At 45.3% G+C, this 25,977-nt stretch overlaps 1 protein-coding gene across 1 annotated transcript; it reads right to left on the bottom strand.

Annotated features, from left to right (window-relative positions):
* Positions 1 to 1,250: 1,250 nt before the first annotated feature.
* On the bottom strand, positions 1,251 to 25,702 carry LOC116518021 (exocyst complex component 3-like protein). Its single transcript, XM_032231236.1, has 13 exons — positions 25,637 to 25,702; positions 24,161 to 24,321; positions 21,606 to 21,825; positions 18,139 to 18,814; positions 16,825 to 16,942; positions 12,768 to 12,893; positions 12,539 to 12,639; positions 11,597 to 11,707; positions 10,514 to 10,655; positions 7,640 to 7,765; positions 5,925 to 6,080; positions 4,147 to 4,271; positions 1,251 to 1,569 (listed from the first exon to the last, which is right to left on the bottom strand). The coding sequence occupies exons 1-13, from the start codon at positions 25,677 to 25,679 to the stop codon at positions 1,383 to 1,385; spliced, it is 2,292 nt and encodes a 763-aa protein (XP_032087127.1). The 5' UTR covers positions 25,680 to 25,702; the 3' UTR covers positions 1,251 to 1,382.
* Positions 25,703 to 25,977: the final 275 nt, after the last annotated feature.

Here is a 25,977-nt window from a genome sequence, read left to right as displayed (position 1 = left end):
AGAAAAATAGCCCTCGACTTACAACAGTTCGTTTAATGACCACTAGAATGGCACTGGGAAACAGTGACTTAATGACCTTTTTTCACACTCACGACCGTTGGACCCCATGGTCTCATGATCAAAATTCAGATGTTTGGCATTTGACTCATATTTACGACGGTTGCAGGGCCCTGGGGTCATGTTGATCCCCTTTTGCGACCTTCGGACAAGCAAAGTCAATGGGGAAGCCAAGATTCACTTAGCCACCGCGTGACTAGCTTAACAATTGAAGCAATTCACTTAACAACGGTGGCAAGGACAGTCGTAAACTATGGCAAAATGCACAAATGTCTCGCTTAGCAACAGCAGTATGGGGCTCAATTGAGGTCGTAAGTCAAGAACTACCGTGTTTCTCTAAAAATAAGACTGGGTCTTATATTATTTTTTGCTCCAAAAGATGCATTAGGGCTTATTTTCTGGTTAGGTCTTATTTGGGGGGAAATACGGTACTAATTGCATCTGTCTGGCTGATGACCTTAACTGGGGCTTATTTTTGCGGTAGACCTTATATTATGAGCACTCTGAAAAATCATGCTAGGGTTTATTTTCCCGTTGGGTCTTATTTTGGGGAAAACAGGGTATATACCACTTTACGGGGCTTTATAGCCCTCACTAGGAGGTTTACAGAGACAGCCTCTTGCCCCAAACAATCTGGATCCTCATCTGACCCACCTTGGAAGGATCAACCTTGAGCCTGGTGAGATTCGAACTGCCAAATTTACAGAGTCAGCCTATTTCCCCCAACAATCTGGGCCCTCATTTTACCCACCTCGGAAGGATGGAAGGCTGAGTCAACCTTGAGCCTGGTGGGATTCAAACTGCCAAATTGCAGGCAGCCAGCAGTCAGCAGAAATATCCTGCAGTATTGCATACTAACCACTGCGGACCAAAGAAGGAAGGAAGGAAGGAAGGAAGGAAGGAAGGAAGGAAGGAAGGAAGGAAGGAAGGAAGGAAGGAAGGAAGGAAGGAAGGAAGGAAGGAAGAACAATAGCAATAGCACTTAGACATATACTGCTTCACAGACCTCTCTAAGTGGTTTACAGAATCAGCCTATTGCCCCCAACAATCTGGGTCCTCATTTTACCCACCTCAGAAGGATGGAAGGCTGAGTCAACCTTGAGCCTGGTGAGATTCGAACTACCAAACTGCAGGCAGCCGGGAGGCAGCAGAAGTAGCCTGCAGTACTGCGGCCCTCAATGAACACAATTTTGACACCCCTGGCGTAGGGTAAGTTTTCCACACCGTGCCAAGGTTGTCAACTGAACTCTGGGCAGGTCAGTGAATTCAGACAGGCAGGTGAGACAGTCGGCAGCAGGAGGAGGAACAGCTACAATTAGGCGCTCTCAGGCACACTTGGTCTTGCCAAGGCAAAGGGGCAGCTCTGGAGCAGGAACCAAGATATTGCTGAAAACGGGTTGGTAATTCTCCGGGAGAACTTGAGGATTCTGCACCATGATTCCCAGCACGTGATTGCAGATTTCTTTGGAAATGTCGCCCCGCAAGTAGAAGAACATGGAAATGTGGTCCTCGCTGAAGAAACAAGATGAAAAACAGGTCCCAGAAAGATAAGCGTGCTACATGTTTTTACACCCAGACACGAGAAAAGACTTCAAAACCAACATTATAATGGAAGCTTGTATGTACCACAGTAAGAACAATTCACCAATGGAATAGAACAGTGGTTCCCAAACGTGACAACTTTAAGACTTGTGGACTTCAACTCCCAGAGTTCTCCAGCCAGAAGAGCTAGCTGGAGAATTCTGGGAGTTGAAGTCCACAAGTCTTAAAGTTGCCAAGGTTGGGAACCACTGGAATAGAAGTTGCCTTCAGAAGTTATGGGAGCTTCATCATGGAGACTTTCTACATTTAGGCAAGAAAAATGAAATGCAGTATAGGTGGTACCTTGCTCAACAGTAGTAACTGTGAAAGGGATCTTGGAGTCCTAGTGGACAACCATTTAAATGGGAGCCAGCAGTGTGCAGCAGCTGCCAAGAAAGCCAACACAGTTCTAGGCTAAACAGAGGGATAGAATCAAGATCATGTGAAGTGTTAATACCACTTTATAAAGCCTTGGTAAGGCCACACTTGGAATACTGCAATCAGTTCTGGTCACCACAATGTAGAAAAGATGTGGAGACTCTAGAAAGAGTGCAGAGAAGAGCAACAAAGAGGATTAGGGGACTGGAGGTTAAAACATATGAAGAACGGTTGCAGGAACTGGGTATGTTTAGTTTAAGAGAAAGAAGGACTAGGGGAGACATGATAGCAGTCTTCCAATAGCTATGGGGTTGCCACAAAGAAGAGGGAGTCAAACTATTCTCCAAGGCACCTGGGGGTAGAACAAGAAGCAATGGGTGGAAACCAATCAAGGAGAGAAGCAACTTAGAACTGAAGAGAAATTTCCTGACAAATCAGTGGAACAGCTTGCCTCCAGAAGTTGTGAATGCCCCAACACTGAGAGTCTTTAAGAAGATGTTGGATAGCCATTTGTCTGAAATGGTATAGGGTTTCCTGCCTAGGCAGGGGGTTGGACTAGAAGACCTCCAAGGTCTCTTCCAACTCTGCTATTGTATTGTAAGAGACTGGACTGCCGTCTGTCAGAAATGGTGTAGGGTGTCCTGCTTGTGCGGGAGAGGATGGGTGGGTTGGACTCAGAGATGAGTTCCTACCAGTTCGCACCTGTTCGGTAGAACCGGTTTGTCAAATCTACCGAACTGGTTAGAAGAGGTTCCACCAGTGGACCCGGAAAACAGGCCACACCTACAGAAGAGGTTCCAACATTTTTTGAAACCCACCACTGGTCCTTGGATATGATTATTCTACACTATCCTGCTCATATTTATAAAACTCAGTGCCTCTGTGAAAGGTAAGGATGACTACTGCAGTTTGTGGCGCAATCAGAACATTGCGTGTGTTGAAGTTGTTTTAACGCAAACCAAAGATGCCTTTTAAAAAACAAGTTGACATCATATTCTTATGCATGCCAGTGTTGTTTGTGACGTAATTTAAGGTGGTTCTGACAAGTGTCAGCATCTTCATATGGGCGGCAAGCCACTCCCATCCAGTCACATGGGCAGCAAGCCACTCCCCCAAAGGAGGCCACACCCACAGAGTAGGTTCGAACAATTTTTGAAACCCACCACTGGTTGGACTAGATGGGATGCTTAGATCTGGCCTGCGGAGCCATCCTGGAAACAGCAAAGGACCAGCGCACAGTGTGTCTGCCAGAGAAAATGGAGCTCAGGAAGGCTGTGCGTGGCGCCCCTTCCCCGACCTCCATTTTCTCTGGCAGAGCCCTAGCAAAACACACTAACAGCCAAACAAAAGGGGAAATGTCTCCCCTTTTGCACTTGAGCATGCAAGAATGGAGAGGGGGTGATAAAGGGAAAGAGGAAAGACAAAGAAAAAGAAGGGAAGATGGGAAGAGAGCAAGGAAGGAAAAATAAGGAAAGAGGGGAAGGAAGAAGAAAGGAGAATGAAGAGGGAAGGAAAAAGAAGAAAAGGAAGGGAGGGGGGAGGGAGAGAGGAGATTATAATGAGAATGAAGTGCCTCAGACATGAGTGATGTCGAGCTGGCCAAAGCCCCCCTATCCATCCCGCCCCTGAGGTCAAACACAAGGTAAAGGTTCCCCTCACACATATGTACTAGTGGTTCCCGACTGAAGGGGATGGTGCTCATCTCCATTTCAAAGCCGAAGAGCCGAAGACATCTCCGTGGTCATGTAGCCGGCATGTCCAAGCACTGAAGGCGCACGGAACGCTGTTACCTTCCCACCAAAGATGGTCCCTATTTTTCTACTTGCATTTTTACATGATTTCGAACTGCTAAGTTGTCAGAAGCTGGGACAAGTAATGGGAGCTCACTTCATTATGCAGTGCTAGGGATTCAAACCGCTGAACTGCTGACCTTTCTGATTGACAAGCTCTGCGTCTTAGTCACACTACTGATGCCTAATTATCTCTCTTGTCCTAGTATACCAGTCCTGAGTATCTGGTGTCAAAAGAACGCTTATAGCAGTTTCTGAGTTTCTCGTTCAGTCAATGCAGAGGATGTTGCAATCAGATGATGGGAAATGGTCCTTTTTTCCCACCACTTGGGTATCCTACCTGATATCAGGATATTTTGACATGAATCCCAACACTTCCAGGCCAAGCATTGAAGGGTCCTTGACACTGAGGATCTGCTGCAGATCTGCAATGACTTTGAGGGAAAGTTTGTCCTCCTCCAAGCCCTGGGATGAAAAGAAGATCGTGTAGCTCAGAGCCAATACCTTCACTTGCTTTCAAAACACAGCAAAACTCAACGCTGAAATCTCATACCCCCAAAACAGAAGTTTGAAAGGGATGTAGGGGAGAATTGCAAAAATGCAATCAAGCAAGACTGGCAACAGTTGGCGTAGACCAAAAGAAACTAGAACCAAGTTTCCATGCTCTAGAAACCGTCAACTAGAACAGTGTTTCTCAACCTTGGCCACTTGAAGATATCTGGACTTCAACTCCCAGAATTCCCCAGCCAGCATTCGCTGGCTGGGGAATTCTGGGAGTTGAAGTCCAGACATCTTCAAGTAGCCAAGGTTGAGAAACACTGAACTAGAATGTCTATGGAGATTCTCAATCATCCAGGTCATGGTTGTCCCAAAGGTGCTTTTTTTCAAAAGGCAACTGGACTTCTTTGGGTTTTCTTTGAAGACGTTTCACTTCTCATCCAAGAAGCTTCTTCAGCTCTTGAGAAGACGCTGAAGAAGAAGCTAAAGAAGAAGCTGAAGAAGCTTCTTGGATGAGAAGCGAAACGCCTTCAAAGAAAAACCAGAAAGTCCAGTTGCCTCTTGAAAAAAAGCAGCTTTGGGACAGTCAACCAGAAATAAAATTGCACATACTTATTTATTGGATCATCGAGTAAACAAACGTTCAGATACATTTGGAATCACAAATGTGATTCAATTACTTCTAGTTGCCTGATTTTTATACCATGGATATTTCATTGGGTTCCACCACAATACCGCGAAGCCCTTATCAGCGGAGACATAAGCGCGAACCCTAATCCGCGCCGTCCGAATCGCTAAAGCAAATGCGACCTTACCGCACTGACATAAGGGCGGAGGGCAAATCCGTGCCTTCCGAAGCACTCAGCACCCTAAACCTAACCCTAACCCTAACCCTAACCCTAAACCTAACCCTAAACCTAACCCTAAACCTAACCCTAACCCTAAACCTAACCCTAAACCTAACCTTAAACCTAACCCTAACCCTAACCCTAACCCTAACCCTAACCCTAACCCTAAACCTAACCCTAACCCTAACCCTAACCCTAACCCTAACCCTAAACCTAAACCTAACCCTAAAGCAAACCCCTAAACCTAATCCTAACCTTAATTTAAATCGCCTTTCTGCTGCCGTGCTGTTTTAAAGCGCCCTTCTGTCGCCGCGCTGTTGTCGCGGCGGTGATGACGCGCGGTGATGACATCGCGGCTTTAGCGACGCGGTTTTATCACCGCTATTTTGATGAGCACGGTTTTGTCGTGTCACGATTTCATTGTAGTTTATTTTGGTCTATGCCAACTGCTGCCAGTCTTCCTTGATTGTAGTGGCTACAAATCTTTTTTTTTTTTTTTTTGCAATTCTCCCCCTACACCACGTCTGTTTTGTGGCTCTGCGATTGCAATGTTGAGTTTTAGTCTATTTTTAAAAGGGCATAATTAAACCATGCAGAACTGAACCAAGAAAACATTTCTGCTTAGATTGCCACACAGGTTGTGTAATAGTCATTCACCCTTGCCTTTGTTGGGGCCAAATTAGTCTGTCTTTCCCCAGAGATTCCCATCCCCCCCTTTTTTGCAGCATTTCTACCCAGCCAGTTGTTTCCCCCTCCCCCGTCTCTTTCTCACCAGGGCACAGAAGAGTTCCTTCAGCTGAGAGGTATCCTGCAGCATCCTTGTGGACATTCTGGTCCTCTCCTCGGCCGATCGACACGTCATCCGTTTCTGCAAGAGGGACTTCACATATTGGCTCATGACCAGGTGTTCAGCTTCTGACAACAGGTACTGAGTGGGCATGAGAGGAGAATGGGGGGAAAAAAACAGGTGCAATGTTTCTGGATATCCAATTGGTGAATATGTGCCCTCCAGGGGTGGGCTTCAAAAATTTTAGCAACGGGTTCTCTGCCCAATTGCTGGGTGGGTGTGGACAGAGTGGGTGTGGCCTAGTTGGCCTCCTGCACCATGGTGGGGGTGTTTTTTCCCTCCCCACGCTCCGGAGCCTTTGTTTGAGCCTCCGGGAGGGTGAAAACGGCCTCCCCAGGCTCTGGAGCCCCTCTGGAGATCTGGAAATGGGCCCAGAACTTCTGGTAGGCCTGTTTTTCACCCTCCCCAAGCCTCCACACATGTCCTGCACTTACCTGCATCCAAAACGGGCTGTGTGGGGTCTCCTGGGAGGGGAGGGGTGGGCGGGGCCAGCCAGGAGTGGGATTTGGGGGTTCTCCAAACTGCTTAGAATCCTAGCTAGAGGTTCTCCCTATGAATCCCCAGTAGCCCTCCCCCGGTGCCCTCACTAACTAACCTGGATTGTTCTGAGCTGAAATTTAGGGTCATGATTTGTGTGGAAAAAAAAAAGATTCTGTCTTCACTTTTGGCATTTCCAGATAGGACAACATGGGCACCTACAATGCTAAGATCAGGGGTAACCTTTGACTGGATTTTAGGTATCCCTCTGCACGTCATCAATGATGTTTCTTTTCTGTAGAGCTTGGCTGAGAGAGAGAAGGGCATGTGAAAAATATAGGGCGTACGGAAAAAAAAAAGATTATCTAAAAGCGTGAATGAAAGAATCAGAGCTGGATTGCTGCCGGTTTGACCCAGAACGGGCGAACTGGTAGTAGCGGCAGTGGGAGGCTCCGCCCACCTGCCCGGACGATTCTGCACATGCGCAGAAGTGTTGCGCGTGCGCGTACACGGGAGCACACCCAAACCGGTAGTAACAAAATTGACAACCCACCACTGGAAAGAACGATTGAAAAAAGGCGATTTCCAGCTTCCCCCCCCCCCTCTTCTGTTCCTCACTGCTGGTTTTTATCCCCTCTGTCATACGGTATCTGACAGATTATCTTTGCAGGAATTCAATTTTGTATAAAAAAAGCCTTTCCACTTTAATTTGGAAGGATTAAAGGCAGCATTCAGTGACATCCTTGTTCCCCTTTCTCGCATTTGCAATGTCTAGACTCTCCTTCATTCAGAGCCGCGGTGGCGCAGTGGTTAGAGTGCAGTACTGCAGGCTACTGCTGCTGCCTGCCGGCTGCCTGCAATTTGGCAATTCAAATCTCATCAGGCTCAAGGTTGACTCAGCCTTCCGTCCTTCCGAGGTGGGTAAAATGAGGACCCAGATTGTTGGGGGCAAGAGGCTGACTCTGTAAAACCGCTTAGAAAGGGCTGTAAAAGCACTATGAAGGGGTATATAAGTGCTATTGCTATTTGCCTCTTGTCTTGCTAACTGACTGATCTGCCCTCGGGCTTGTGATGATCTCAGGATGATGCTCACCCTGGGATTTCAGTAGTGGATAGATCTTCATCCCCATCCCTGATGTTCCCAGCGATGGCCAGGATCTTACCGTGCTGACAGGTTTGTGAGTTCTGCCGAAACCTTCTGCATGCTTGTCAATCACCTCGCAGATGTTGTTCGTCAGCTGACAGTCATCCAGCAGCCACTGGCGGGAGGGCAACTGGGCCAAGAGTGGCTGGAACAGACCACAAGAGACAACAAGTCTTCTCTTAATTAGTTAGAGGAGCTCAGAACAGCATTCCAAGTAGCAAAAAGAGAGAGAAGATGCTGGTAGCTTTTAAATAAAAGTTAGTCTGCAGCTAGTCCTTGACTTCTTTGTCATTTTTTTTTTGTCATTTTATTGAGATTTATAGGCCGCCCTTTTCCCTGATGGGACTCAGGGCGGCTTACAATCAAAGGGAAGGGGGTGCACTATCAAAGACAAACAATATGTGAACAAAAGAAAGAAAATAATAAAAACACAACTTGCATTCAACAGTCAACACTCTGGCGGGTAAATTGGGAACCTATCCCCAGACCTGATGGGAGAGCCAGGTCTTGAGGGCTGTGCGGAAGGTCTGGATGGTGGTGAGGGTCTCGACGGGGAGGTCGTTCCACAGGGTCAGAGCTGCAACAGAAAAGGCTCTCCTCCGTGTAGTCGCCAGTCGACATTGACTGGCAGATGGAGTGTGGAGGAGGCCCAGTCTGTGCGATCTAATTGGTCGAAGGGAGGTGATCGGCAGAAGGCGGTCTCTCAAGTACCCAGATCCACTACCATGGAGTGCTTTAAAGGTGGTCATCAATACCCTGAAGCGCACCCGGAGATCGACAGGTAGCCAGTGCAGCTCGCGGAGGATGGGTGTAACGTGGGCGAACCGCGGTGCGCCCACTATCACTCGCGCGGCTGCATTCTGGACTAACTGCAGTCGCCGGATGCACTTTAAGGGCAACCCCATGTAGAGCCCATTGCAGACTTCTGACCCCAACTGATCCCAAAGTGTCTGTTGTTAAGGGAGACATCTGCTAACTGAGTTTTGTTCTATTTTACGACCTTTCACACCACCATTGCTAAGCAAATCACCGTGGTTGAGAAGTTAATGACCTGGTTGTTAAGTGAATCTGACTTCCCCCTTGATTTTGCTAATCAAAAGGTTGCAAAATGGGACCACATGACCTTGGGACATCGCAGCGGTCGTAAGTGTGAACCAGTTGCCAAGTATTGGAATTTGTACGTAAGTGTGAAAAATGGGCATACGTCACTTTTTCCCCACTGCCGTTGTAATTTTGAACGATCACTAAATGAACTGTTGTAAGTTGAGGACTACCTGTATTTGAGATTAATGCTACTGTGTTTCCCCGAAAATAAGACACTTACTTACTTTTGACCCCCAAAATATGCACTTGCCTTTATTTTCGGGGAGGTCTTATTATTTTTGAGGTGCAGGAGGCGGCGAGCGTGGTCACCTCATGGCTGCTGTGTTTAAATATTTTCAGGGAGGGCTTATTTTAGCCCATGCGCTCAAAGCCCAATTGGGCTTATTATCCGGGGAGGTTTTATTTTCAGGGAAACGGGGTCTCAATATGAGATGCAAGGCTATACAAGTAGACTCGAAAAGAGCAACCAGTACAGACAGATATAGAGGCCTAAAAAACCCAATTGGTTTGCTTTGATCTATATTATAATAGGGCTCAGAGGTTAAAGATGCTGAGCTTATCAGCTAGAAAGCTGGCAGCCAGAGGTTCGAGACCCAAGTGCCCCGTGACAGGGTGAGCTCTATTTATTTATTTATTTATTTATTTATTTATTTATTTATTTATTTATTTATTTATTTATTTATTTATTTATTTATTTATTGAGTTTTTATATGCCGCCCAATCCCGAAGGACTCTGGGCGGCTTACAAGAAATATAAAAAAACACATAACGACAAAACAATTTAAAACAGACACCCCTCATACATTCATTCTAGTCGGGGCCGGACCTCAACAGTGAGGTCAACAGCCCCAGGCCTGCTGGAACAGCCAAGTTTTTATGGCTTTCCTGAAGGCCATCAGAGTGGGTATGGTCTGGATTTCCGGGGGGAGCTGGTTCCGAAGAGTCAGAGCAGCCACCGAGAAGGCTCTCCTCCGAGGGCCCGCCAGCCGACATTGTTTGGCTGACAGCATCTGAAGGAGGCCCAATCTGTGGGATCTTACTGGCTGCTGGCTTACTGTCCCAGCTCCTGCCCACCTAGCAGTTCAAAAGCATGCAAATGCGAGAAGATAAATAGGTACCATTTTGCTGGGAAAGTAACAACTCTCTTCAGACAACGCTGGCTCTCTCCGCTAAGAAATGGAGATGAGCATTGCCCCCTAGAGTCAAACACGACTGGACAGGGGGAAACTTTACATTATAACATGCATGGGAGTGACCGGATGAACTGTTTATATCAACATACAGCAGAGGTGGTATTTTGCCAGTTCGCCCTAGTTCGGGCGAACGGTAATGGCGGCGGGGGAGGTCTGCCTACACACTCAGGTGTCATCATGGATGCTCTGTGCATGCGCAGAAGGTTCTGCTCATGTGCAGAAGCACTGCGCATGCATGAAGCGAGCGTGCACATGTGCGCACTCCCGGTTCCGATCCAGTATCAAATGTAAGAGGATTTCATGCCTGACATCCAGTGAAGTACAGCTTTTGACCATTGGTTTGCTTCACCCTTATTAAGGGTGCAGCTTTCATTTCTGAAGTGTTGGGGTATATTTGTATGAGGCAGCTGGAATCTGCTCTGTTTTCCAGCGGTTGTGCCAGATGTGTAGCAATCAGTAACCTGGTTCAGGTTGCAAGTTAAGCCATGAATCGTTTGATCATGGCATATCAAATGACCACTATTAGTTAGGTTCTCCAAGCACCCTAAGCCAGAACCAAACCCACTGCTGTGTGTGTGATCCTCAATGAGGAGTACCTTCAAGTCAGCCAGCATCTCCTCCAGTAGAAGTTGGCATGCCTTCTTCTGAGTCTTCTCTAAAGCCGCGTGTAGAGATGGTAGCATCCTGGCAGGCTCTTCGGGGGGCAACCCATTAGCACGCAAGGCTGAAATGGAGGAGCTGCCAGCAAAGAGAAGAGAAATAATTAAGAAAGAGCCTTCTGGCTGATGGCTAAGAAGATGGAGAAAACAGGCCTGGACAGGGGGGGAGGGAAGGAGGGAGAGAGAGAGAGAGGGAGGGAGAGAGAGACATGAGAGAGAGAGAGAGAAACAGACAGAGAGAGAGAGAAACAGGGAGAAGGAGAAAGATGAGAGATAGAGAGAAACAGAAAAAGAGAGAAAGAGAAAGAAAGAAAGAAAGCGAGAGAGATGAGAGAGAAAAGAGAGACACACAGAGAGAAAGGGAGATGAGAGAGAGAGAGAGAGGAGAGAGGAGAGAGAAAGAGAGAGATGGGAGAGAGAGAAAGAGAGAGATGAGAGATGGAGAGAAACAGAAAAAGTGAGAAAGAGAAAGAAAGCGAGAGAGAGATGAGAGAGAAAAGAGAGATAGAAAGAGGGAGGAGAGACGAGAGAGAGAGAAACAGAGAGAAAGAGATAAGAGATAGAAACAGAAAAAGAGAGAAAGAGAAAGAAAGCGAGAGAGAGATGAGAGAGAAAAGAGAGATAGAAAGAGGGAGGAGAGATGAGAGAGAGAGAAACAGAGAGAAAGAGAGAGATAAGAGATAGAAACAGAAAAAGAGAGAAAGAGAAAGAAAGCGAGAGAGAGATGAGAGAGAAAAGAGAGATAGAAAGAGGGAGGAGAGACGAGAGAGAGAGAAACAGAGAGAAAGAGAGAGATGAGATAGAGAGAAACAGAAAAAGAGAGAAAGAGAAAGAAAGAAAGAAAGTGTGAGAGAGATGAGAGAGAAAAGAGACAGAAAGAGAGAGAGAAAGAGAGAGAGAGGAGGGTGGGGAAAGAGGGAGAGAGAGAGAGAGAGAGAGAGAGAGAGAGAAAGAAAGAAAGAAAGAAAGAAAGAAAGAAAGAAAGAAGTACTGAGTACCAGAAACAGCCTTCAGGAATACCTGAGAGCCAAGCAGTTGTTGACAGTGGACAGCAATCTCGCTCTGTAGTACTTAGATGCTATGGGCTCTTGCTGATGTGCTCTGCAAAATTCCACCAGTTTCTCATACAGCCTGCAGGAAGGAAAGATACGTTTATCATGAGGGCCTTGCTCACCCAGAAGCCTTTGGTGCGTGCTAATCGTTCCTGACTCTAGGGGGCAGTGCTCATCTCCATTTCAAAGCCAAAGAGCTAGCACTCTCCGAAGACGTCTCCGTGGTCATGTGGCCGGCATGACTAAATGCTGAAGGGGCACAGAACGCTGTTACCTTCCCACCAAAGGTGGTCCCTATTTTTCTACTTGCATTTTTTAATGTGCTGCTGCTGTGGCCTAGAGGTGGAACTCTCACCTTACAATCAGAAGGTTGTGAGTACGATCCTAGGTAGAGGCAGATGTAGGGTCTCCTGCTCGGGCAGGGGGTTGGACTAGATGACCTGCAAGGTCCCTTCCAACACTGTTAATCTGTTAGCTACTAGGTTGGCGGAAGCTGGGACAAGTAACGGGAGCTTACTATGTTACGTGGCGCTAGAGATTCAAACCGCTGAACTTCCGACCTTCTGATCAACAAGCTCAGCATCTTAGCTGCTGAGCCACCGGGTGGTGAGGTTATAGGGGGAGTGAAATGATCCATGCAGTTGTCATACTTCCAGCTTGCAAGCCAACCCCTTTTCCCCACACTGATGTACAACCACCAATAAGCTGACGTAATGGTGGACAGGACCAAGATGGATCCAATTACGAACCAAGAAGTTCCAGAAACGAACTTTCAACTTGATTCAGCTCAGATGTGCCTACTGGTTGGACTCAAAGATCCTTCTCCTACTGAGATGTTGAGGTTATAAAGGGCAGCGCCATCCTGGTTGTTGTTTTTTTTTAATTAATTGGCATACAAGATGAAACTAACCTGCCCAAAAAGGCTTCCAACTCTCCCAAAGCCATTTCAAGGACTTTCTGCTGGAAAATACCAGAAATGAGCGATACCACTCTAACGTTTTCATCAAGCATCTGAGGAAAGAGAGAAAAGAAGAACAGATGGGGGGAATCAAACTCCTGATTTGGCTTCTACAATTGAAAATGTCTTCTTTGTTCAGTTAGATAAGTCTTTCCTCCTTGCCTCCCCAGTTCCTCCTAACCTTCATGACGATGGTAGGCAGAGTAGTCTGGAAGAAGCCTTGATAGTCGGATTCAGGTTCTTTTCCACAAAGCCATTCCTCAAACTCCATTTCTAGAGCCTTCTGCATCCATTCTGCAATGCTATCCTACAGGAAGGAAACAAAATGGGATCAGGTAATCCCGAGCCCCTTTGGTAGGAGAAAAGAATTTGCCTGAAACCTTTCTCATAGTAGCCTACAGACCAGTGGTGGGTTTCAAAAATTGTTCGAACCGACTTCCTGGGAGGAGCTTGCTGGTGGTGGCAGCAAAAAAATCAGCTGCCTCCGAATTCCTGGCTACGTACCTGTTTAGAGGATCTTCCATCTGACGTCTTATCAGGTTTTCTTATCCTTCAGGCAAGAAGGAAAGAAGAAATTGTTTTGCTGGCAAATGCTCTTCGATTTTTGCAGCTTTGTGCTTGCAGGGAAAGGGGGGCTAGCCCAAGGCAGAACGGCTGTCCGTGCTGGGAATTTCAAACTGCCTTGTGCAGGACGAAGTAGGTCTCCCCCACTCAGTTCCAAGTTTTGTTTGATTTAATCTTATCACGAGCTGAATCCATTTCCGTGGACAATAATTGTTTATCAACATTTTAGCTTCTTTTCTTTTTCTCCTCCGAAAAATTATTTACTTAGAGGCTTTTAAAATGGCGCCGAGCAGGCTGGTTTCTCCGGTAATAATGAACACTTTTTGTTAATCCTCACAAGAATTCACAAGAATTCAAAACAAAAGAGATTGCTTATCATATGTTTTGGTTTCACAATAGGCCAGCAGAAGCTTTTTAATTAGTTTCATTTCTACTCCTTCATTAACTTTGCTTATCTGGAAGTTAAATGGTGATGAATCTGCTGAACGGTCTTGTTACAATGTTTACTCACTGAAAGTTCTGCCAAGCCTTAAACTTCAAAATAAAAGCCTCTTTACTTGAAGCTGCATATTCAGGCAATAGAGTTTTATTAACTGCAGGCAGATAAATTTTGAAATGGCTTTAAAACCAAATATTAACTTGAAGTTGTACATTTTTTTCTTATTACTATTCAAAATACCAGCTTCAATTTTGTGAAAGGCTTTCTTATCCAGCTGCGTTACAAGATGCCGATTTTATAGCTTCTGCGTTTGATATATGACACACTCAATCAGCTCTATTCTCCTGAAGACTTCTCCTTATTAACTGTTAAAAGTCTATAAATAGTATCCCATTTAAAACCGAGGGGAGCAGAGACTTTGTTTGTTTGTGCGTTTTTTTATAATGGCTCCCAAATCGAAGCAGTCTAAGCGTCTCCTTAATAATACATCTCAAGAAATTGTTACAAAATCGCTGCCCTTGCCTCCCACGCCCTCTACTGGAGATCTCTTAACGCAAGAATTTCTTTTTGAAACCCTTAAAGAGTTCAGACAGGAAATTAAACAACTTTTATCGGACTTATATGATAAACTGGACGCCAAGATTGCTCAAACAAGGGAAGATACGATCAGAGTTATGACTGTTATGACAGATTATGTTTCTGAAATGGAGGACAAATTGGAACTTTTGGAAAAAACTAATTCTAATTTGACATCTAAAATTCAAACGTTACAACAGGAAGTTGAAAATGCTCAAAAACAACTCGTTATGATAAATTACAATAAGACTGCGTTTGCAATAAGAGTCAGAGGATTGCGTGAAAAGGAACAGGAGAACTTGAAACAGACCTTTTTTGAGGCTTTCAGACGTTCGGTGGGAAGTCCGGGATTTAACTTTGATTGGCAGATTCAAAAAATTTATCGCCAGAACTCGTGTGTAGCAAAACAACGACAGCTTCCGAGGGACATAATTATATATTTCACCACAAGAGAATCCAGAAATGCGATAATACAGAAGTTCTACAATAACAGGCTGCGAATCGATGGACAGGACTTGATTGTTTTTAAAGAAATACCATCTCAAATATTAAGAGCAAGGAGAGACTACACTTTCTTAACTGAAAAACTCAGAGATTCTCAGATACAATATAAATGGGAAGTGCCATCTGGTATCACAGTCACATTTGAGAACCAAAAATATCGTCTCAATTCTGTTTGCGAAGCCCGAGATTTTTACAACAAAACTCTGAAGGCGGGACTTCCTGACTTACCCGGACTTGGAGAAAGACAAGGAGAAGGAGAAGATAAGTAGCGGGACATGTGGCTACAAGGCGGAGGGTGTTGTTTTCCCCTTCCGGAAGGGCAGAAGAGTAAAGAATAAAGATCCAGCTATGCCTTTAAAATACTTCTTAAATTTTTAATTTGAATAAAATTTCAGGACTCCTGTCTGGTATAAAATGACAAAGCTGTATACCGATGAAGAGATATTGAGACTGAAAGAAGCGGTGCTGAATTTGGACATATATTGTATGGGACTTATATAAGACTTGTTTGAATCTTAATTTAAACTGCGCATGATCTATTCTTTGGGGCGAGGAGAGCGGAGATCGTAGTTTTTTTTGGATTGTGGTTTGGGATGAATGGAGTCGGGTGGCGTGGGGTAGATGGAAGGGTAGTGAAAGTTCAATTAGATTACCTTGATCCAGAATGTAAGCTGATTTTTGTATAAATTGTTATTTGAATACAAGGTTAAGAAAGATTATCCGGAGAGTCCACACGAGGGTGGAGTAAATATGGGAGGAGCAATGGATGAGGATAAAATATATATGCGGACACGGGTAAAGGCAGGATGGGAGGTATAGAATTTATATGCGGAAGCAGGTAAAGATATTGTTTAAGATTTTAAAAATAATGAGAAGCTGAGGTTAATGTTAGAGAGTATATTGACTTCTCTTTCTTGGGGGGGGGGGTCCCCCCCCTTTTTTTCCCCTATTATTATTCTTTTCTTTTTTGTTCTTTATTTTTTTTTTTTTTTTATTTTGTAACTTCTAATCTATTTGGTTTCAATATACTCCAGACTTTGCTTGATAAAGAACGATGCCGGGAATGGGACCTGGGAAGTCGGAAGGGGGTCAGGGAGGGGGGTTCAGGGGGTGGGGTGGGGGGGAGGGTGGAAATATAGACTCAATTTTCAGAAAAATGAATGCACTTGGATACTGTTGCTTTTTTTCCTTTTTTTTTTCTTCGTTCTTTTCCTTTTATTTTTCTTTTGTTTTAGTACAAAACAAATAGACCAATGAATACTAGAAATACACTGAAGCGAGGTGTAGAGGGAAAGAAGAGGGGGGAATTAAGAGGGAGTGAGAAGGGAATGTAAGGAGGGTGAGATGGTGGGAAGGGGAGAAAGGAATGGCTGAGGGGGAAGGGAAGTAGAAGAGGGGATTGTTGGAAGGGGGAAATGAAAGTTGGAGGGGTAGAAGGAAGGGTGTATGTAGGATAGAAGTGTTATGAGTTGTTTATTGTTTCCTTTTTTTTTTTAACTGCACAGTATTTAAGTGATTGTATAAAGGAAAATGAAAATGTAATAAAAGAATCTTTGAGTGAAAAAAAAAATTGTTCGAACCTACTCTGTGGGTGTGGCCTCCTTTGTGGGAGTGGCTTGCCACCCATGTGACCGGATGGGAGTGGCTTGCCACCCATGTGACCGGGTATGAAGATGCCAACGACACTTGTCAGAACCACCTTAAATTACCTCACACACAGCACTGGCATGCATAAGAATAGGATATAAACTTGTTTTTTAAAAGGCATCTTTGGTTTGCGTTAAAACAACTTCAACTCACGCAATGTTCTGATTGCACCACAAACGCAGTTGTCATCCTTACCTTTCACAGAGGCACTGAGTTTTATAAATATGAACATGATAGTGTAGAATAATCATATCCAAGGACCAGTGGTGGGTTTCAAAAATTTTTGGAACCTCTTCTCTAGGTGTGGCCTGCTTTCCGGGTCTACTGGTGGAACTTCTTCTAACTGGTTCGGTAGATTTGACGAACCGGTTCTACCGAATAGGTGTGAACTGGTAGGAACCCACCTCTGCTACAGACTCAAGTTCAATCACTCCTAAAGACATCCAGACCTCCTTCCATGCCCACAGATGATTGGATTTTCCAAATCCTGACTGGTCTTCTAACTCACCTGCACTTTCCCCAGATAAGACTCTTCCAGAGAGCTTATTGTATCTGCTGAAAGCAGAGGGCCCATGGTTGATATGTTCACTTCAGGAAGCAGATCTGGGTGAGCCATCATTTCAGAACTGTTAAAAAAAAGGGGGGGGAGTCAGGACCAAAAGGCAGAAGAAAACTCTTAGCAGTCTCCTTCAACATTCCAGGCTAGATTGGTTATAGTAAACCATGAGTAAAATTCTAATATGCACCCATGTTGGATTCCTTCTACTGAGACCTTATGTGTATATATCAGAGGTGGTATTCAGCGGGTCCTGACCAGTTCTGGAGAACCGATAGCAGAAATTGTGAGTAGTTTGGAGAACCGGCAAATACCACCTCTGGCTGGCCCTGCCCCCATCTATTCTCTGCCTCCCGAGCCCCAGCTGATTGGGAGGGAATGGGGATTTCGCAGTATCCTTTCCCTACCACATCCACCAAGCCATGCACACCAAGCCATGCCCACAGAACCAGTAGTAAAAAAAAATTGAATCCCACCACTGCTCCAGAGGTTGCTGAATGTTAACTCTTGAGACCCAGTCCACAGGGCCAATGGGGAAGGATGCTTGCAGTCACCCTTCAGCCTTGAAAAGACCATATTTCCCATCTATGATTCATGTGGGGATTCACTGATACTTCACCCATGCTCTGTTAAATCTCAACTGTGCTTCATAGCACAAGAAGCAACTTCCTCCCTTCCACCATTCATATATGTGGATGCTCCAATCATCAATGAGCCTTGGTGGTGCAGTGGTTAGAATACAGTACTGCAAGCTACTTCTGCTGACTGCCAACTGCCTGAAATTTGGCAGTTCGAATTTTACCAGGCTCAAGGTTGACTCAGCCTTCCATCCTTCCGAGGTGGGTAAAATGAGGACCCAGATTGTTGGGGGAAATACGCTAAATCTGTAAACCGCTTAGAGAGGGCTGTAAAAGCACTGTGAAGTGGTATGTAATTCTAAGTGCTATTGCTAGTACCCTCCCTCCCTCCCTTCTTTCCTTCCTGGCACAGGGGTTAGAATGCAACATTGCAGGTGGATTCTGCCCATAACCAGGAGTTCGATTCTCACAGGTCTCAAGGTTGACTCAGCCTTCCATCCTTCTGAGGTGGGTAAAATGAGGTCCCAGATTGTTGGGGCCAATAGGCTGACTCTGTAAACCACTTATAGAGGGCTATAAAGCACTGTGAAGCAGTATATAAGTAGTATTGCTATTGCTATCAATTTCACTTCTAGATCTTCTTCCTAAAATGGTTTTGGACTTCAGCACCACTAGCAACGGCACTCACCTTGGGTAGACATGGATTGCCCAGTGGAGGAGAGCAAAGATCTCTTGTTTGTCTAGGTCCCTGGTAAGAATACGATGCAGGTGATGGGTGAGGCCTTGGTGGAACATGGTGGCGAAGGTCGTGAGGATGTTGTAATGAGGAGGGCAGCACTGGACCATCCAATCTTTCACGACGCGTAGTTCAGCCAGGATGCTACCCTGCAGAGATACCAAGTGGCTACTAAGCCCCTGGCCTTGAGTCTCCTTTGGCTCAGCCTGGAAAGAAGAAGCTACCACAGTGTCTTGAATGACTTGGAAGAATTTCCTTCTCCAGTGTTTTGGGCGTCCCGGTGGGAGGAAGCCATGAGGTTGGGACCTCAGCAAGATGACGGCATCTATATTTTCTTCTCTCTCAATGATCCGTACGGCTGACACCAAAAGAGATGGGTCCTCCAACACCAGTTTTGTGGCTCGGGCAACTGTGCGCCACAGATGCTGAGCCAAGGCATCGTTCAACTCCAGGAGACCTCCGAAGTAAGACTCAATGCTGGTCCAATTCAAGGGGCTGAGCAGGTTGCGGTTATGCACCTGGGACAGGATGCTATCTCGTAAATTTTCCAAGTCCATGAGCCCAAGATGAGCTTTCAAGAGGTTCTGGCTTTCTAAGAGACCGAAGCCTTCCGAAATGAGTTGAGGTACTGCAGGGAAGAAGAGCAGAGGTGGTATTCAGCCAGTTCTAACAGGTTCTGGAGAACCGGTAGTGGAAATTTTGAGTAGTTCGGAGAACCGGCTAATAGGCTGGCCTCGCTCCCGCTGCCTCCCAGCTGATCTTCTTTTGTTGCCCTGAACAGGAGAATGGAGCTGGAAAGCAGGTTACTGAGATGGGGAGGGAATGGGGATTTTGCAGTATCCTTCCCTTGACACGCCCACAAAGCCACGCCCACAGAACTGGTAGTAAAATGTTTTTAATCCCACCAATGGAGAAGAGTAAAGGAGAGGCAGGGATTGAGTTTAAGCTTTCCAAATTGAAACCTCTAAAAGGAAAGGAAATAAAGGTAATATTGAACAGTGGTTGGTCTACTGAACAGAATATACTGTTTTCAAGGGCTACCCATGAAAAGCGTTCGGAGACTGCAGTTAGTCCAGAATGCGGCCACGTGAGCGATATTGGGTGCACCGAGGTACACCCACGTTACACCTGTCCTCCGCGAGCTGCACTGGCTACCAATTGCCTCCGGACGCAATTCAAGGTGTTGGTTATTACCTTTAAAGCCCTACATGGCTTAGGGCCAGCGTACCTTCGAGACCGCCTACTGCCACATACCTCCCAGCGGCCAGTAAGATCCCACAGATTGGGCCTCCTTCAGATGCCCTCAGCCAGACAGTGTCAGCTGGTGGGCCCCCGGAGGAGAGCCTTCTCTGTGGCTGCTCCGACTCTTTGGAATCAGCTACCCCCAGAGATCCGGATCATACCCACTCTGATGGCCTTCAGGAAAGCTGTTAAAACTTGGCTGTTCCGGCAGGCCTGGAGCTGTTGACCGCACTGTTGAGGTCCAGCCCCGATTAGAATGAATGTATGTGGTGTTGCGATTTTACACCGGTTTTTTTTTTCTCGTTATGTGTTTGTTATGTGTCTTTTTCCCCCCCCTCTTTTTTGTAAGCCGCCGCGAGTCCTTCGGGATTGGGCGGCATATAAATAATAACAATAATAATAATAATAATTAATGACTGATGACTGATGACTGATGACTGATGACTGATGACTGATGACTGATGACTGATGATGACTGATAATTGATAATTGATAATTGATAATAATAACTCCGTATATTACATATTACTTTCCTTACATATTACATATTACTCTACATATTACTTTCCTCAATCCCTTAGAATAGGGATATTCAACCTTGGCAACTTTTAAGACCTGTGAATTTCATCTGCCAGAATTCCCCAACCAGGCTGGTTGGGGAATTCTGGGAGATGAAATTCACAGGTCTGAAAGTTGCCAACGTTGGTCACCCCTGCCTTAGAAGAAAAATGAGATGAACAATAAATTATCACCTAGTAAAGAGAAAATCGCAAACACAGTAATCAGCCATTCCATTAGCTTGGCCACTGATTGTTGGTTTCACACTCCCTCCTTCCATCCTCACTTTTTAACTGTGACATTTCCTACAAAATGTTGTATTTTCTTCATGGCAGGCAATTAGAATTTCTTTTTGTAAATTATTATTTTTTAAATCAGCATATAGTTAAGTTGGCCCTTTAATTTCATGTTAGATTTCCACCTTTTTTGGCAAACTTGATATAAAAGCGGCAGATGAACATTGGGCTCCAGTGGAGAAATTCATTCTCGTACTTTTAAAATTGTACTTAAATTTGCACTGATCAAGACAGCAATGAAAATAATAAAGAACAAAGAAGGAAAAAAACAGAAACCGTGCCGGTATAAAAATGACTTAGGAGTATATAAACTTCCATTCCTGGTTTGGGGCAAGCATTTAAAATATGCACATGCAAAATTTTGGAGGCTGAAATTTGGTCTTTGAATCAAGAGTCTCACTCTGGAAGACCGTTGGGGCTAAAAGAAGATTAAAATATCATGTTAAAGGTAAAGGTTTTCCTCGCACATGCGTGCTATTTGTTCTCGACTCTAGGAGTACTTATCTCCGTTTCAAAGCCAAAGAGCCAGTGCTGTCCGAAGACGTCTCCATGGTCATGTGGCTGGCATGACTAAATGCCGAAGGCACACGGAATTCTCTTCCCTTCCCACCAAAGGTGGATCCTATTTTCTACTTGCATTTTTACATGCTTTCCAACTGCTAGGTGGGCAAAAGCTGGGACAAGTAACAGGAGCTCACTCCATTACACAATGCTAGGGATTCAAACCGCCAAACTGCTGACCTTTCTGATCAACAAGCTCAGCGTCTTAGCCACTGCACCACCGTGTCCCTTACAAATGTCATGTTACTGACATTTAATTGAAACCAAAGTAATAATAACATTCAGTTAGTAAGACTATTTCTTCTATTCTTAACATTTCCCCCTTTCTGAGACAAATGTATACATAATACAGGGACTATATCAGGAGTGGTATTATTTACTTTCCCTACCCGGTTCACAAATGTGAGCAAGCGTGCCCATGCATGTACTTTGTCTTTTGTGCTTGTGCTGTGATCATGTGTGTGGCTTGAAAATGTGCCTAAATAGAATGGCATAGAGCTGGGGCAGGTAGAAAGGTGCATGGGCCCACCCGCAATTTCCACTACCTGTTCAGGTGAACTGACCCGAACTGGCTGAATACCACTTCTGGACTATATGTGAAAGGAATTAAATCTAAGGTTTTTGTGGGGGCTAGGAAGAGATCCAGAGTATTATGCTTCTGCATTAAGGCTTTCCCCACCTGGCATGAATTTATTGCCTGGCATAAAATTTTGCAATGGGTTTTGGAAGCAAGATGGTGGGATCCCGCAGTGCCCAAGTCACCTGAGAAAAGCTGGGGCAACATCTGGACCACTGCCTCCAGCTGGTCATGTTCCGTGGCCAGTTCTCGTAGCTCCTGCAATCTCGCAAAAGAATCAATGCATGACGTGAGATCCTTCTGAATGGTCCCCAGGGCTTCCTCCACGTGTTGGACGTCAATGAGGGCAGAATGCAGTTCCTCGAGGCCTGTGTTCATTCCTTCCAGATAGGACTGAGCGGTGGACTGGAGGCGAAGCCAGAAGTAAGTCCTCACAGGTAGTCCTCGACTTACAACACTTCATTTAGTAACCGTTCAAAGTTACAACGGCACTGAAAAACAGTGACTCAGGGACATTTTTCACACAACCGTTGCAGTATCCCCATAGTCACGGTTCACCGACAAAAGGGTGCCCGAAAAAGCGCGCCCGACTAAATCGCGGTGACAAAACCGCGAGTTCTAAACCGATGAATGAGCGCTAAAGCGCGCCGACAACAGCGTGCCGACAGAAGCGCACTCTAAACCTAAGCCTAAGCCTAAGCCTAAGCCTAAGCCTAACCCTTACCCTTACCCTAACCCTAAATCTAACCCTAACCCTAACCCTAACCCTAACCCTAAATCTAACCCTAACCCTAACCCTAACCCTAACCCTAACCCTAACCCTAACCCTAACCCTAAATCTAACCCTAACCCTAAACCTGACCCTGACCCTGACCTTAACCCTTACCTTAACTTAAATCAAGCTTCTATTGGTGCGCTGTTGTCGGTGTGCTGTTGTCGGCACGTTGATGACGTCGCGATTTTGTCGGCGCGGTTTTGTCGTGCGCGCATTTGTCGGGTCACGCATAGTCACGTGGTCACGATTCGGACACTGGGCAGCGGGTTCACACTTATGACAGTTGCAGTGTCCTGGGGGGTCGCGTGGTCCCCTTATATGACTTTCGGACAAGTAAAATCAATGGGGAAGCCAGATTCTGTTCACAACTGCAAGCGATTCGCTTAACAACTCTTGACAAGGAAGATTGTAAAATGGGATTACATTCATTTAACAACTGTCTTGCTTACCAACAGAAATTTTGAGCTCAGTTATGGTCGTATGTCGAGGACTACCTGTACAGTTTATGGGCCCTGTAAAAGACAGGCTTACATTTCGCCTCCTCCTCTTCCCCCGCTTTTGCCTCTATTTATTTGTTTATCAATTTTGTGTCACACCCATCATATTATGTGACTCCAGATGGTTTAATTTTAGAGTCCCTGTTTATAAACTGCCAGGTTTTTTTTTTTAAAGAGAAAGGTATATGTAAGCTCACTGTAGGTAAATAAATAAATGTGTTTGACGATTCGATCCCAAGAATAAAATTAAATGGATAAGGAGTTTGGGGGGGGGATTGTTGTGTGAGCACCCAGTTCCTGCCAGTATTAGAAAGTTTTGGAAAGATTCTCCATTAGAGAAATTCTCGTCTTAATATAAAATTATGGCTAACTTCAAAAAGGATTCAAACAAACTGGAGCAGGCTTGTTCCCAAAAAGGCAATAAATATTAGTTGGAATATAAGCTAATTCTAACTGGAAAGACTGACGGAATAAGCTATTCTTAGCCTGAAAGAAAATAAAACTCAATACAGATCTTATTTAGCAATTGCCTCGTTTATCAACTCTTTGCTGTTACAATGGGGATTTAAAAATAGTCTTATGATTAATCCTCACATTTGCGACCTTCGCAGGTCTCTAAAGCAAGGGGAAGCTACAGTAAGATCACCAATAAAACCAATTTCATTTAGCAACCACTTTATTTAGCAACCGAATTGCTGGCTCCAAGTATGGTCACTATACAAGGACTCCAGAGGTGGGTTCCTACCAGTTCGCACCTATTCGGTAGGACCGGTTCGTCAAATCTACCAGAGGTTCCACCAGTGGAGCCGGAAAGCAGGCCACACCTACAGAAGAGGTTCCAAAAATTTTGAAACCCACTACTGCTACACACACACACACACACACACACACACAGAGAGAGAGAGAGAGAGAGAGAGAGAGAGAGAGAAAGGAAGGAAGGAAGGAAGGAAGAAATAAAGAAAGAAATAAAGAAAAAAGAAAGAAAAAGAGTGAGAGAGAGATGAAAGAAAAAAGGGACAGAGAGACAAAAGGAAGGAAAGAAAGAGAGAGAGAGAGAGAGAGAAAGAAAGAAAGAAAGAAAACACATGGCCGGCAAGCCACTCCCACCAGGTCACATGGCCGGCAAGCCACTCCCACAAAGGAGGCCACACCCACAGAGTAGGTTCCAAAATTTGTTGAAACCCACCACTGAAGGACTCCCTGCCAGGGGTGGGTTGCTCCTGGCATTACTGCCGGTTGTAGCACTGATGAGGTTACCTATTTGGGTATGAAACGTCTGCAAGAAAACAAGCAAGCTCAGAGAGCACCAAGACCCCCACAGTCCTCCTCCTCTGCACAAACCCAACTCCTTTCTAGCACTGATGAGGTTACCCAGTTGGGTAATGAATCGTCTGCAAGAAAACAAGCAAGCTCAGAGAGGACCAAGGACCTCAAGATTTGATGAAATTACCCTGCCACGCTTACCTACCTTGATGCGGGATTCGATGAACCTGTTACGCTGCATCTCCCGAACCTGGTACTGCGGAAGGCTATCCAGCTTGTCGGGTTGGTAAAACACCCCTGATGCCCACTTCAAGGCAGCCCCTCTTGCCAGCTTCTCTGCTTTTTCCAATTCTGGCCATTCTCCCACTAAGGCAAGAACAATGAAAGGAAGTAAAATTCCAGGCAGTGGAAATGCTTCATCTAAGGATGCAGAAAGGAAACGGGAAACGAATGCATAACTTTGCCAGCTGGTGGAACGTGGGCTCTGGCTTCCCCAGACTTGAAAGATCTCTCTGGGAGGGGTTCCTTGCTACACAGAGGAGGTTGGGGATTTTAGGGAGCTTTGAGGGAGAAGAAAGTGATTGTAGAATTGGAGTTATTCCCACTGTGGCAAAAAGGCAACGGAAGTGCAGCCTCTCAAAACCGTTCAGCCAAGTTGGTCCCCAAACAGAATGAAATGATAGACAGGAGCATGGAGGCCCCTGTGCTGTAGAACAGGGGTACTCAACCTATGGGCTACAGCCCACTAAAGGCCCTGTCAGAAATGGGGTAGGGTTTCATGCTTGGGCGGAGAGTTGGACTCGATGACCTACAAGGTCCCTTCCAACTCTGCTATTCTGTTAAAACGTGGTGTCAATACACCTTGGATTACACACCCGGCTCAGGCTGAGTTGTCCCTAAACCGACATTTTTAAAAGCGAGAGACGGAGGGGGATTTGTGGAACCTCGCCAAATTAAAGTAGGCTGGACTTTCTGCTCCAATATAAACCAGATTCCAGGTTTGACCTGGCTGCAAACCACAAAGTTTGGGAATTGAGTTCCTGCGTCGTCCCCCTGTAGGAATAAAATGAGCCTTTGGCTGCGACAGCTGCGGAAAGCGTGAAAGGAAGGAAGAGAGAGATGGACGACGTAAGTGGGTGGCTTACGTATTGGGCTGTTGCTTGGTAGAAAGGATTACATATCCCATGCTGCTGCCCCTAAAAATAAAAATCCCCCCGCCTTCATTTCTTTCTTTCTTTTTAAAGAGTTTTATTATTTTTTCGTTACAAAAATAAACATTCCATCTTTCCTTCTGCAGTGTGTCATCTGGGTACAAACATCTCTGTGCAACTTCTTTCCTCTTTTGCCACATCTTTCACCTTCATATTAACATTATTTCTCTTAAGTTTCGTATTATAACATATTGAGCATTAAAACGTTATGGAACTCTCAATTCTTCTTAATATCTTCTAGTAATAATATATCAACGTTAAACATCATTATTCTCATCATACACATACTAACAGTTTTCATCTTCATTACATCTCCATCTAAGTGTATTATCTACTCATTTTTTTTAGCTTTCTTCATTTCCAAACTCCTTTTCCCCCACCTCCAACCTTTGGTAAAATACTTCCCAAATCATATAACATTCAGTTTGCTCTTTCTCCTTAATCCCCAGCCTTCGTTTCTCAATTGTTACCTCTGGGACGAGTGGAATTGCTCTCCTTGGCAGACATCCCCATGACTTCAATGCAGCAGGATCCCTCCGGCTCAAAGCTTAGGACTGGATGGGGCTGAGCAGAGGAAGGCGATCCAGTGAATAGCGTTTCCGTCAGTTAATAATCCTCACATCTCCTTGGGGGGGTTGCTCTGTAATACTGAAGCCCAAACCCTCAGGATGTTGGAATAGGAAGGCGGGGAAAACAGCAAATCTACCGGTCAGTTTCATTCTTTGGGAACGCAGATGAAACAGCACAAAAGAGCTCAGCGCATCAAGGCTGCTGCTGGCGTTTGACCACAGCAAGAATCCGTGCATCCTGC

Source organism: Thamnophis elegans, chromosome 14 (assembly GCF_009769535.1).
Source record: "Thamnophis elegans isolate rThaEle1 chromosome 14, rThaEle1.pri, whole genome shotgun sequence".
NCBI classification, from domain to species: domain Eukaryota; kingdom Metazoa; phylum Chordata; class Lepidosauria; order Squamata; family Colubridae; genus Thamnophis; species Thamnophis elegans.
This window is presented reverse-complemented; position numbering and strand designations above follow the sequence as displayed.